Source organism: Camelus ferus, chromosome 27, assembly GCF_009834535.1.
Source record: "Camelus ferus isolate YT-003-E chromosome 27, BCGSAC_Cfer_1.0, whole genome shotgun sequence".
In the NCBI taxonomy this organism is placed as follows: domain Eukaryota; kingdom Metazoa; phylum Chordata; class Mammalia; order Artiodactyla; family Camelidae; genus Camelus; species Camelus ferus.
In genome coordinates this window covers 7872643-7885605 of record NC_045722.1, presented here as the reverse complement: position 1 = coordinate 7885605, position 12963 = coordinate 7872643, and the positions used below count along the sequence as shown (strand labels likewise).

The window sequence follows — 12963 nt, the reverse complement described above, 5'->3', positions numbered from 1 at the left end:
AACCCTATTATTTCTGGTATTCTCTTTAGACTTACTTTGGTTTTCTATAAAAACTAACAATTGTAATGTGCAAATGAGTGTTTCTACTACTTGTAAAACTTTTTCTTGACTTACTCTATTGGCTAGGCTCTCCAACACAAATTTTGAATATAAGCTGTGATAGTGGAAAACCAGCCCTTTGTTTCTGACTTAAAGGGTAATAAATTTTCCTCTTTTTGGAAGATGCTTGTTTTTTGTTTATTTGGTTGGTTTTACATAGAAACTATCACCTTAAGGAAATTCCTTTCTAGTGCTAGTTTATCAAAGGGTTTTATTAAGAATGGGTGTTAAATTCTATCAAATACTTTAAGTGGATCTATTAAATAGCCATAATAGTTTTCCCTTATTCACAGATTTCAATGCTAAGCCATCATTACACAAGCTAGAATATACATATTAAGACAGAATATACAAGTAGTTAAATAAACAAACTTAAACACAGAAATTTGTATTTTACTGTAAAAGACTATTTTAATGTTTTACATAATATTTCATGTTTAAAAAAAAGGCTGGCTGCCAGTTAAGTTTGAAAACCACAGGACAAACAGTGTTTCGGAGGCCCTTCTATTCCACAATTCTCCAACTGCTGTCTGAATTACGCTTTTTCAGTTTCTCTAATCCTACCAGAAAAAGCAGCTTCCACTAGATGCTAATTCAGCGTGACAGAGAGCAGAACAGAGAATCACACAAAAGCTAGAAAGTATGACATCTTAGTGACAGAAAAGTTCTTGGCTTTAAAGAAATGCTGACATCTTCAACTCACAGGAATGTAAAATTACAACTTATCATCGTAAATTTTAGTCACAAATAGAAGTGAGAGTTCATCTCACAAAACTCGTAAAGTAGAAAACTAAAGGGCCAAAAGCCAAAATGAACTACCGGAAAGAATAACAAAGAAAAAGCAACGCAAGGGAACATTATGGTTTTCTTTTTTATTTAATCAAAGACTGGTGGATAAACATAAATACAGCACAATTACTTCAGATCATTCTTCATATTGTATACACACAGATCGATGAACGTAATCTGAAAGAAACCTGCAGTCAGCAATGAAATGCATACAGCTTTTCCTTCCCTCGCTCAAAAAAAAATTAAAAACACACAAACTTAGAATCTCATCAGCACACACTCTCCTGTGACAAATGATTCAGACATAAATAGTGGGTGCAAAGAAACTATATGCTAACATATGTATAACTTTGTTAATGAAAAACAGAAGCAGCCATAATGATTAAAATACATTCAGTTACTGATAACTAGCTGTGCCCTAAAGGGCATTATCAAAGAGAAATCGTGCTGCAGAGAAAAGCTATATATACATACACAATGAGAAAATAAACTGCAAGATTAATGCATGCATGTTTAATACTGGAAAAATCACAGCCCTCCAAAATTTCTCCACGTTTGTTATAAAAGCCCTCTGCACTCAACTAAAATTAAAATGATCTTAAAAGGATAATACTTGTAAAGTTTACTTAAGTCTTTTCAGCCACAGAAACTGCAATGGAAATAAATGTTCAGAGTCATTTTCAAAACAAAAACAAAAATCTATTCTTCTGATGACATGCATGATTAAAAGGTCTATGCACGATACATCGCTCTACATTCCCAATGACTAGGAAAAAAAACCTCAAGTCAATTTTTAGTTTGCAGATGGTCAAAGGAGTTTGTATTCCAGCAGGAGTTCAAATCTTCTGGATCTTTTCACCAACAACTACTGGATTTTCTTTTCTGATTTTCTCAGCAGCATCAGCTTTGTAATTGTAAGAGCAATTGTGTACATCTGAGTAACGGTGTACGCCACAGTAAACATTTCCACACCGGCATTCAAACCCTGAAAATCGATTAATACACATACATGAGTTGAATGGAAGCTCTAAATATTAAATTCCTTAGCCTAATCAATGTTAAAAAAGATCATGTATTTAGGGCAGCAATCTAAAGAATCATTCCAAACAAGCCATTTCATGAGCTAGTAACATTCTCAAAATTCACTAGCTGATAGCTTCATTCCTTCTTCCCACCTACAAATACAGATTTGTACCAGAGCAAGTCATAACCACTTCTCTCAGCTCAAGTTTCTTTACCTGTGACATGGCCACAACTGCCTCCTATCAAGAACAGAATTGCTAAATTGAAAATGTGGAACATTTCTCAAATACTACATACATGTGAAAAAAGCATAATGTCAGAAGGCAATCTTAAGATTTAATTAAGAAAGATGAAATGAAACTTTTGACAGAACTGTCAACAAATAAAAGTGTATTAGCTTTCTCTGGCTAACCTCCAATGGAGATGTGAACTGTAACCAGGCAGGGTGATTAAGAGACAAGATCTAGTTAGGTTGCCTAAGCGTGAATCTACTTACTAAAGTAGGCAAATAGCCTCTCTGAGCCTCAGTTTCTGCATTTGTAACTTTGGAATCAGTTACTGTAAGAATTAAATGAGGAAGTATTAAGTGCTTAACATATACTATCATGCAATAAATGCTACTTATTTTAGGGAAATGCCTGAAGAACTGAAGACAAAAGACAGATATAAGCAGTGAGGATAGTCTTTAAATTAAACCAGTCTTGCACCCTCCAAGTTAGGATTTTATGGTATGATGGAATTGTTGGAAATAGAGCATAGGAATCAGTATTTTAAACACTGACATTTGATGTAAACTTCCTTTACTACATTTTTTTTTAACTTCAAAAACATACTCTGTAACTTCATAATAATGAATGAAAAATGAAGCCAAGAACACTAGACTGAGAAGACTGGAAAAGATGAAAATTACTAAGTTGCAGCCTTCTAATCATGAAGTCTATGTTTCTGAGATTTAGAAAGATAATGTTTGATGCTAAGTATGTATACTTTGAAACGTCTTCTTATTAGTTCATGTTTGTATTCTTTAAATAAACACACTTGCCAAGGTATGGGCCAGTCTTACACATCTCTGGTATCAGACTCTAATTTCCCTTCTTCTTTATCTCCTATATACTCCTTAGCCAGAGAAACCTTCCTAAAATATAATTTTGCTCGAAATCTTATCTCCTCTTCTCAGCTCGTAAGTTGATTTTTAGGCAGAGTACTCAGCACAACGCCTGGCATAATGTAAACAGTCAGCGGTGACTATTTACGGCTGCACCTGTTCCCTATCACTTCATCACAGTACACATCTTAGTCTTGTCTCTATTTTTGTCTGATGGTGGTATCCAATACCCTTCTTCACCTACTTTGTGGTACAGTTACATTCCCCATTTATGGCCCTAAACATGCCCTATCCTTTCCTTTCTCTGTGCCCTTGGTGAAGATATTTTTTTCCGAGCTGAAATGCCCCTATTTCTGTCAGTTATAAGTCCTACTCATCTTTCAAGACTCATCTCAAACATTCTACCTTCATGATACTTTCTTTGATGGGCCTCTACGCCTCTTCTTTTATATAAACTAATTATGCCCATCTCTAAATTCCCAAAGCAATCTATTTGCACTTAAATGTACTTTTTGGGGGGCCAATACCCTAGGACTGTGAAGTTTTCTCTCCCTTTCTTAATAACAGTACCACCCAACAGCCCTGCGACGGCAGTTAACGTGTACTGATTACTCACTGAGTGGCAGCACAGGGCCACCACCTTCCGTACATTAACTCGGAACCCTCACAACCACCCATGGCTAGCCACTTTACATAGAGAAAGGACTTCACAGCTCACCAAGTACTTAAATTTTCTCTCACACACAACTAGTTTCTGGCTTTTGGAGGCAGGAGCCACACCTTTGCCCTTTCACAGCACCTGGCAAACCGCAAACCGACCTTACTTGTCTGTTATTCTCAAACTCAGCTGAAATGAATTTTGAAAAGAAAAGCTATTCATTTTACTTTTAGCTATGTAATTAAAACTACTTTTATTTAAGATAATTCAGAAGGTGCAGCATATCCAGTATTAACTCTTATGGGAACAGAAACAATCCTAAACGAAGCCAGTAACAGTAAGTCATGAATCATCTCGAATAAAATCTTAATTTTAAACCATATGATTTAGGCTCTTACCAGTAAGTCCTACTTTCTTCCTGCACATGAAACAGCGATTCTTTTTTTGTTTTGGTTTTTCAAGAGACTTGCTTTGCTCTTCAGATGGCTGCTGTGCCGTATCTGATACTGAAGCTGACAAAAATAGGAAAGTGATGAAATTTAATTATTCAATGAGATCTTGCTATTTGGGTGGTTGTTCCCCCCCCTCCGATCTGTTTATTCAGAGGATAACTGAGTAATTTATTAATGTACTATCCTGGAAAGATGCTTACATTAAGTTACACAGTTTATATGATATGACCCCCTTTTTGTTAAATATAAATATACAGTTATATATGCATGTATACACACATGCAGAAAATCTAAAATATATATTGACATGTTAACGGTGACTCTAGAAAACGTTATATTTCCTACATTTTCTAATAATTATGTATTTGACCAATAAAAGACACACAACACATAAATACTCCTTGGGTATTCTAAGGGAGTGTGTAAGAAAATGGTCACATGCAAACTTCTAAATATTGTTGAGCTCAGAACTATGTAGACTTCAAAGAGGACAAGGGGAAAAAATGCTGACACCAAGATTCAGTGGAATACTCAGTACGTTCAAAGTTCTCAGGCTGTTTCATATAAAACCTTTAAAATATTAGGAATAAGATAAATTGATTAAAATGTTAAGTAGTGAAACTAAGGACAGCTGCACTAATATTCAGGTCAAATTACTGTCCCTAAATCCTAACAAATGTGACACCCCCCTCCCCGCCCTTAACTACCCTGGCCCTCCTGAGTGCTGTTACTAGAGTTAAATCTATAATGTGACCGAGCAGACCTGGATCTTGTTCTAAAACAGTGACTTGCCAGGGATCAAGTTCTTAATCTCTTCAATTTCATCACCAACTGTCGTCCTTCACAGAAATCTACTGCTCAACCAATCTCTGGGGCTATGCCAGGTACCTTTGCTCATACTGTCTACCATAAATTCAAAAGGAATTCCTTTCCCTCATTTCATCTAGGTCAAGTAGCCCTTCCCCCAGGAAACCCTGTCTCAGTTTTCTTGCAGCTTTTCACTCTGATTGCTCTTAACTCCGTTAAATAGTCTCTACCAAATACTGGACACTTCACGTGAGCCCCCTCTTCAATCCATGCTTTTACATACTGCATCCAAATCATCTGCCTTGCATGAAAATCTAATGATATGCCCTCCAATGTTTAAAATTCTTTGACAACTTCCCACAAACCCCCAGGATAAAGCCCAGAAGTCCTTCAGGATTTTTCTCATCCTCATTTCTCACCCCTCAACAACACACTACGCTTCAGCCACACTGAAGTATCTGCAGGTTCCCTGAAGATCCAGAATTCTCCCTTACCTCTGGGCTTTTATAGAAGTTGTCCTTTCTATATGGAATACTTTTCTTATGCCCCTCTTGTCCCTCCTCCTTACCTGGCCAACCCCAATGTGTCTTTTTTGTTTATGCTTATATTATCAACTTTTAATCTATTCCCTCCCTCCCTGACACAGCAGGAAACCCTACTATGCCCCAGTAGCACTTTCTACACTATTATAAATGCCCATCTGACTTAACCTGGCCTTCACTGTGAACCATTTCAGGGCAGGAACCTATCCTTTTCATCCCTGTTACCAGGGCCTATCCAAGTGCCTCCTACCACACAGCAGGCACTCAATACATATCTGCTGAATGGAATTAGTATTGAGTTACTTACCTGTTATATTTATGTGCCCTCTTTCCCCAACTAGACTGTAAGCCTGTTGAGAGGGATGGAATCTTACTCCCTGTTTGACTTTCCAGCACCCACCACAGTGAACTACACCTAGTAGATATTCAAACACTTGATGTAATGGATTCTAACCTGCTTATGTTAACACATTATCTCATATTTTAACAAAATATGAAAAAAGGCAAAACACCACAAACAAGTAAATATGCATGAACAAACAACTCTGTAACGTGACTGTTCCACCTAGACATTCTGAAGCTAGATGGGAGATAGTTCTACCAATATATACATCTTATTTTGAAACAACATGGATACATAAAACCTTTTATTTTTAATAAATAATACCCTGAGAATGTAAGCTCCGTGAGGGCAGGGCCTGAATGTCTTGTTTGCTCTTTTATCCCTAGCCCCTAGAACACTATCAGGTAAGGTTTGGCTGTGTGTAAATGAGCTCAAAAATCGTTAATTTGCAATCAGAAAACAATCTGTTACATTTACTATCTTTGAAATCTATAAGCCATACCTGTTCTCCCAAGAAAGTCTGATATTCAAATAAACTACTATAAATAAAGCTTTAATGGCAATAACAACACTACCATCCCACAAGATTACACATTTGAACAAAACCAGTTTAACCACTGAGACACAAACTTTGGTATCTGGAAATGGAAAACAGTAAAAATACACTTATCTGCTATGGATAACAAATGCTACCGCATACCGCAACAAAGACATTTCACAGTATTAACCCTAAAGATCTGTCAAGGCAAATGGTTTCTTTTTAACTGAGGCAAATGCACCACCTTTAAAGTAAAGGATCAGTTGGCAATGGAAAAGCTTATGAACCAGGGTTCAAATCTGAGGCTGATCAACATCCACTATATCCTCATCAGACTAAGGTAACTCAGCTTACCTGAAACTAGTGGGTGTTAGCCTGAATGTAGACATTCACCAAATGAATTTACGGGCAAGACAGTACAGTACTCAGTACTACATACGACTCTCAGAAATTACTCCTGTTTCTCCAATTTTTATGTGATATTTAAGATCACAGCATCCCTTATCAAACTCTATGTAAAAGGAAATGATTCAATCTTTTAAAAGGGCCATACAGTAGACTAAAGGCCAAAAGACCATACTCTTACTGAACCTCAAGCCAAAATAAGGACAGTTTCCTCAGATCTAGGCAGTTTTTCATATTCTGAGATGAGAATTATAAACAAAGAACACCCACTTATTAACCTGATTAAGAACAGGTTGCTGCCTGCATCGCATCCACTGGTCCAAAAGGCTATTTGGGAGGCCTATGCGATGGCATAAAGGCTGTGAAGTAAGCTGCAAGGCGCTTGCTAACAATTTTTAATGGGAATCCCAACTAGACAAAATCTACCGGCCACTACTTTAAAGACACTTCAAAAAGCACTGGGCAGGTAAAATTAGTTTAACTACCCACATGGAGGATCACATTCAAGATCACATTCTGCTCTGGGTCCTGCTAAAAAAAAGAAAGGAAGAAAGAAAAAAGAAAGAAAAGGAAAGAAAGAAAAAAAAGCACACAAATATAACAATGAGTACATAAAACTATTTAGCACTACCTCGGTTTAGGGGCATATTCAGACACATGGTGAAAAATAAAATTGAACGTAAGATGACATTAATAGGTCATCTTACAGTATATACAGTATCTATGTAACGTAACATATTCCGTCTTCAAAGAATCATGACAAGTCTCATTCAGGGATCAAGCTAAAGCATTCTGAGGTTGGGGACTATTTCCACTCACCACTGTATACCCAGTGCTTACACAGAGTGGTTGTTCAGTAGATACTTACTGAATGAATACACACTTTTACAATGACCCACTAGGATAAAATTCACTTCCCTCATTTCTTTGTATGCAAAATAAGGAAGAGGACCAATGATCTTTAAGTTACTCTTAGCTCAAAAATCCATTAAAAAGGGAAAAAAATTAAATTTTCAAGAGAAAAATAAGCCTGCATAGTGGCAGGGTCCAAAGGAAATACAATAATTGAATCATATATTTAATTTTACATTTTCTAGCAGGCATATTAAAAATAAAAACAGACAAAATATATTTTATCATTTTAAAATATAATCAATATGAAAAGAATAGAACATTTCACTTTTTTTTTTTCGCTACTAAGTCTTCAAAACCTAGTGTATATGTTATACTTAGCAAATGAAAATACATTATCTAACTTCAGACTAGCCACATTTCAAGTGGTCAATAGCTGCGTGAGGCTAGTGGCCACCATCCTGAAGAGATCAGCCCTATAAATGAGATGAGTCTCTATTAGCAGCTATTTGGAGGCACAAAACTGTTACATTAATCCTAAAAATACAACTTTGTGTCATCTTATAAGAAACAAACAAACAAAAATCAACCAACCTTCAAAATGGCTCTCTTTCCTTACCATGGATTAAAACCAAATACCTTAGAAATTCTCCATGGCCTGGTTCTAGACAACTTTTCTAGCTTTAGTTTTAACACATACTTGTCTGAACTGGCCACTCCAGCTACTGCTGTTCTATTTCCCAAATTTCATGTTTTCCTACCATAGGCTTCTGCTCTCACAAAGTCTTCTCCATCAAAAAAGCCCTCTTCACTGTGTCTATCTTTCATAAAAATGGAATCATACGTGTGACCTTTTGTACCTGGTTTCTTTTATTTAGTATGTTGTCAAAGTTCATCTATGTAAGTAGCATGTTAAAAATTGGGTTGTCTTTATTGATGACAACTATGTCTATATTTCCTTATATATTCTCATCAGATGATTTGCAAATTTCTTCCCATTCTGTGTGTTGTCTTTTCACTCTTGATGGTATCCTTTGAAGCAAAAGGATCTTTAATTTTGATATAGTTCAATGTATCTATTTTTTCTTTGCTTGTGCTGTATGTAGGCATCATATCTAAAGAAACCTAATCCAAGGTCATGAAGATTTATGCCTCTTTTCTCTTAAAAGTTTTATAAGTTTTAGCTTTTACATGTTGGTCTTTGATGTATTTTGTGTAAACTTTTGTGTATGGTGTGAGAGAGGGAATCCAATGTCATTTGTTTAAATGGCCCAGCATCATTTGTTGAAGATGATTTTTTCCCTACTGAATGATCCTGGCATCCTTGTCGAAAAATCAATTGCCCATAAATGTGAGAATGTATTTCTGGACTCTCAATTCTATTCCATTGATCTATATGACAATCCTCATGCTAGTACTGTGTAATCTTTAATACTGAAGCTTGAATTAAGTTTTCAAGTTGGGACTTGTTAGTCCTCCAACTTTTCCCACATTGTTTTGGCTACTATCACTCACTCTTTAAAATCAATCTCTGATTTTTAATCCACACAAAAATGTCTGATTTTCAGTTCAAATGGACCGACTATTTCTCTCTAGTTGTTCTAAACCAATTCTATTTTGTGTGAAGTCAGAAACCCTCAGAGCTGAAAAAAACTTGAGAACTGTAAGTCACTCTGCCACTCAGTGCAGCAATCCCCTCTATTTTGTTCCTGACCGTAACTCAGCTCTCCTAACATGCTTCCTTGATGGAGAGCTCACCACCTTAGTAGTGATTTCATGCTACTGTTGGAAAGCTTTAAAATTCTCTTATTCTAAAGCCTCCTATAACTCCCAAATCACTAGCTTTATACAGAATAAGAATATTCTTTGTAGTTCATTAAGCACATTTCACTTCCATTATTTCACTGACTTCTAATAACCTATAAGGTGGACATGGTTGTTATGCACCTTTATAAATAATATAAATAAGGTTCAGAGAGGTGGAAGAGTCAAGGTATGAAAACAGAACTTCTGGATCTAAATTCCATATTCTTTTTACTATGATCCAATATCTGAGGACAGAGAGGTTAACTGAAGTTAAGCATATTATACAACAAGCAATCAAGTATCATAGTTTAGAGTGCACCAAAACACTAAAAAGTTTTTCTGTTTTAAAAGCTAAGCTTTTGTAAACTGAAAATCTGACATTACTAAATGACACTGTTTAAACTGAGGTACTGTGGTTTATTAAATGAAAAGGCATAATTAAATGAGAAAGATGCTGTAATATGCTAAATTCTCAGTTAAACATGGTAAAAAACTCTTCAGAGCCATGAGGACAAGATGAAAGCAGCACCACTCACCTGGTGGCAACATATCCCAATTGTAAGCAGGATACTTACACAGAAAAAAAGCCGTTTCAAGGACACTGTTCTGAAAACTCCAATAAAAAATGTTAGGAAACTCTGCCTAAGGCACACAGGGACTCCTCATGAACCCTCTTTCACCTGGGATGGTCTTTCTACCTAAATAAATTTCCTTTGAGGGATGCAAATACATTAATAAGGAAGAAAACAGATTCCTGAGTAGGTCACCAAACCAGCTGATCCTACCCTAGCGGGGCTGGATGTGGCAACAGAACACACACAGGGACATCCCGGTCCAGGAAGCACCACAACTGTCTAGTAGAAAGAACACTGGCCTAGAGGCAGATGCCTGGGTTCCAGTTCCAGCTCAAATAACCATAGGACTTGAGTCAAAGACTTTCTCTCTTTTCATTCATGTATGAACTAGATGGAAAAAACATTTGTTCCTATCAAATAGGGAAATCACAAGTAAATTATGTATTGAGTGTATGTATATATACAGATACACATACATTTGCAGGCATGTTTATAATAAAAAGAAGACATTCTTAATTCAACAGTATAACAGGATATTTGTAAAAACCAGGCTATGAAGAGATTTTACACATTGAAAACTAATCCTCTCAAACTAAGATGAAACGCATTTCTTCAAAGATTCCACTATGCTGAAATTATGAATGCTAAGTTCTTAAAAGGTACTTATAAGTTAATACTGTCATTGAAATCACACATGAAAAAGCAATCTATACAATTTTAAAATCCCCTACAATTTTTCTGAATATGGCACCAAGACCATCTTTTGCATTAATGTACTCAGTACTAGGTGGAGAAAACTGTATTGTTCTCCATATGCCACAAATGGTATAAAAGCACTTCATATTACTATGGCCTATTAACCCACAATCTTCATTTTTTTGTCAAACTTGTAGAACTGCTATTTTACCCTTAAGCAGCATGTATTTTTCCACTACCAACATTCTAAAATTTGTTCTGTCGTAAGTAGTATCTTCATGGTTAGTGCCTGTTTTCACTCTTCCTTACTTAGCTGTCTCTCAGAACTAAGCAACTCTTGCTCCTTGAAATCCTCCCTTGGTATCTGTGGCCTGAAACCAACAAGGCTCTAGATGACTTCTTCCTCTCCCTTCTGCCAACTCATTATCCTACTTGCTCTTCTTGATTTTGCCTCTCATTCTTCAACCTATGCCAAGGACTTACAAATTTCAGACATAATGCTGATCATAAATTTAAATATCTAGTAGCCACCTACAACCTCCAATTGAGCTCTTTTAGTTTTGAAATTTGATCACTTCCAATTCACCCTATCTAAAATCTTGTCCAACTGTAACTTCTTTCAAGCTTCCTGTTGAAAGCAACCACAAGTGAAAGCATTAACAGCACCCTTGTCTTATTTCCCATGCCTAATGGATAACTAAATCTTGGGAATTTTTCTATATCTGCTTTTTAAAATGTCCCTTATCTCTGGCTCTTCCTTAAACTTTTCTATTTAACTAAAATATAAAAAAGGATTCACTTCTAATGTTTATGAATATTTATAATATATTGGAATATTTATGTTGGCCAGACAGTTCACTTTATTGTTATAATAAAATCTACAAATGGCAAATTATGCTAATTATTTGTTGGGCATGAAATCAGAGGAAGGGGAATTAGCTAGCCTAGCTGAATTCAAACTTTAGAAAACTCCAGCTAAGACTGCCAGATACTATCTGTTGCCACCATGTGAATACCATGTACAATGGAAGGTTTCACTTGACGGTCACGGCATCGTCTTACTTTAAATCATGCCGTAGATAAAATGACACACAGTCATCCTTGGGCTTCTTTCCAGAGTATCCTTCTCAATTAACACATTGTTTCCACACACTGGTAGAATATGACTAATTAAGCATAATTTTAACAGTGTCCTAAATGCCTCTTCTACAGTCTCTGCCCACTAGAAAGCCTTCATACATATTTTCAAGTCTTCCTAGAGCCGCTTCATTTTGATCCACATGATGAGGATATAAACAGCATGGGCAGGAACAAGGGACACTATGCTATAAATAAAAGTAATTGAATGTGACTGTTATGCTGGAAGTCACAGATGGGAAAAAGGGGCCACTGCCAGTCAAAATAAATAGTCACTTAGCCAATCTGAGTCAAAAGCAAAAGATTTCTCTCAAATCATCAGCCCCAGTTTTCTTGGAGAGGAAATAGTATTTAGGCAGAACAGTAAAAGAAAACAGTGTAACACCACCACTCATTCATTTAATTACATTTCTCCAAAAAAAAACCCCCAATTTTTAATTTTCTATGTTTATATTGATGACCTAATTATATAAAAGTGGGAAATGGCTCCTAACATTTCAGTCAACTAAATATTTCAGGGTATATAATATTCTACTCATAAAGAAAATAAATGTAAAAATATGTATCTTAGGCAGGCAATTTTAAAAAACATATGCACCTAGGATAGTGCCTGGCTTATAATACTCAAATGTTAAATAAGTGAGAAAACACAGACTAGTTCATGTGCAAACCTTGCAGGTCTTCTGTTTCAGGTATTGCTTTGTCCACAGATGTACTGTCCACTTGAGAAGATGCTACAGATTCTGATAAAAGTGACTGATTTGATACAGGGCTAGAAAAGCAAAAATATTTAGATTTTAAAAATGATATCTATGCAGGAATAGTAACTAAAATGATATAAGTAAGGGTTCAATATATGTAAGTAGATCATTAAGACAAAATTAACACAGAGATACTTTTTTTATAACTTAAACGTAAGTTTTAGAACTTTGAAACATGAGACCAATTTGGACCAGAAACATATCAAGCAACAGAATTGTGCATGAATGCACTAGATGAAAACTAGCATGACGAAGACACGCTCCAGACGCCCCAGTACTAAGCTGTACATGATGCACTGGCATAGCAGAAATGCACATCTCCCATCGTGAACTGGAAAAGGGAACTGTGGGGTAGAAATTTAACATATGTTTCCT

The 12963-nt window shown here is 36.0% G+C and overlaps 1 protein-coding gene across 5 annotated transcripts in view; it reads right to left on the bottom strand.

The window, feature by feature from the left end:
• Positions 1-950: 950 nt before the first annotated feature.
• The window catches only part of ZFAND6 (zinc finger AN1-type containing 6), a 57283-nt gene continuing 45270 nt past the window's right edge, over positions 951-12963 (bottom strand). For 3 of the 5 annotated variants that reach the window (XM_032468914.1, XM_032468915.1, XM_006189616.2), the window contains 3 exons: positions 12499-12599; positions 4073-4186; positions 953-1873 (listed from right to left, as the gene is read on the bottom strand). In XM_032468914.1, coding sequence (XP_032324805.1) covers positions 1725-1873; positions 4073-4186; positions 12499-12599 — 364 coding nt within the window. In that variant the 3' untranslated portion in view covers positions 953-1724. Of the gene's footprint in view, positions 1874-4072; positions 4187-12498; positions 12600-12963 lie in introns of all 5 variants that reach the window. The other 2 variants (XM_032468916.1, XM_032468913.1) reach the window with 1 other exon arrangement.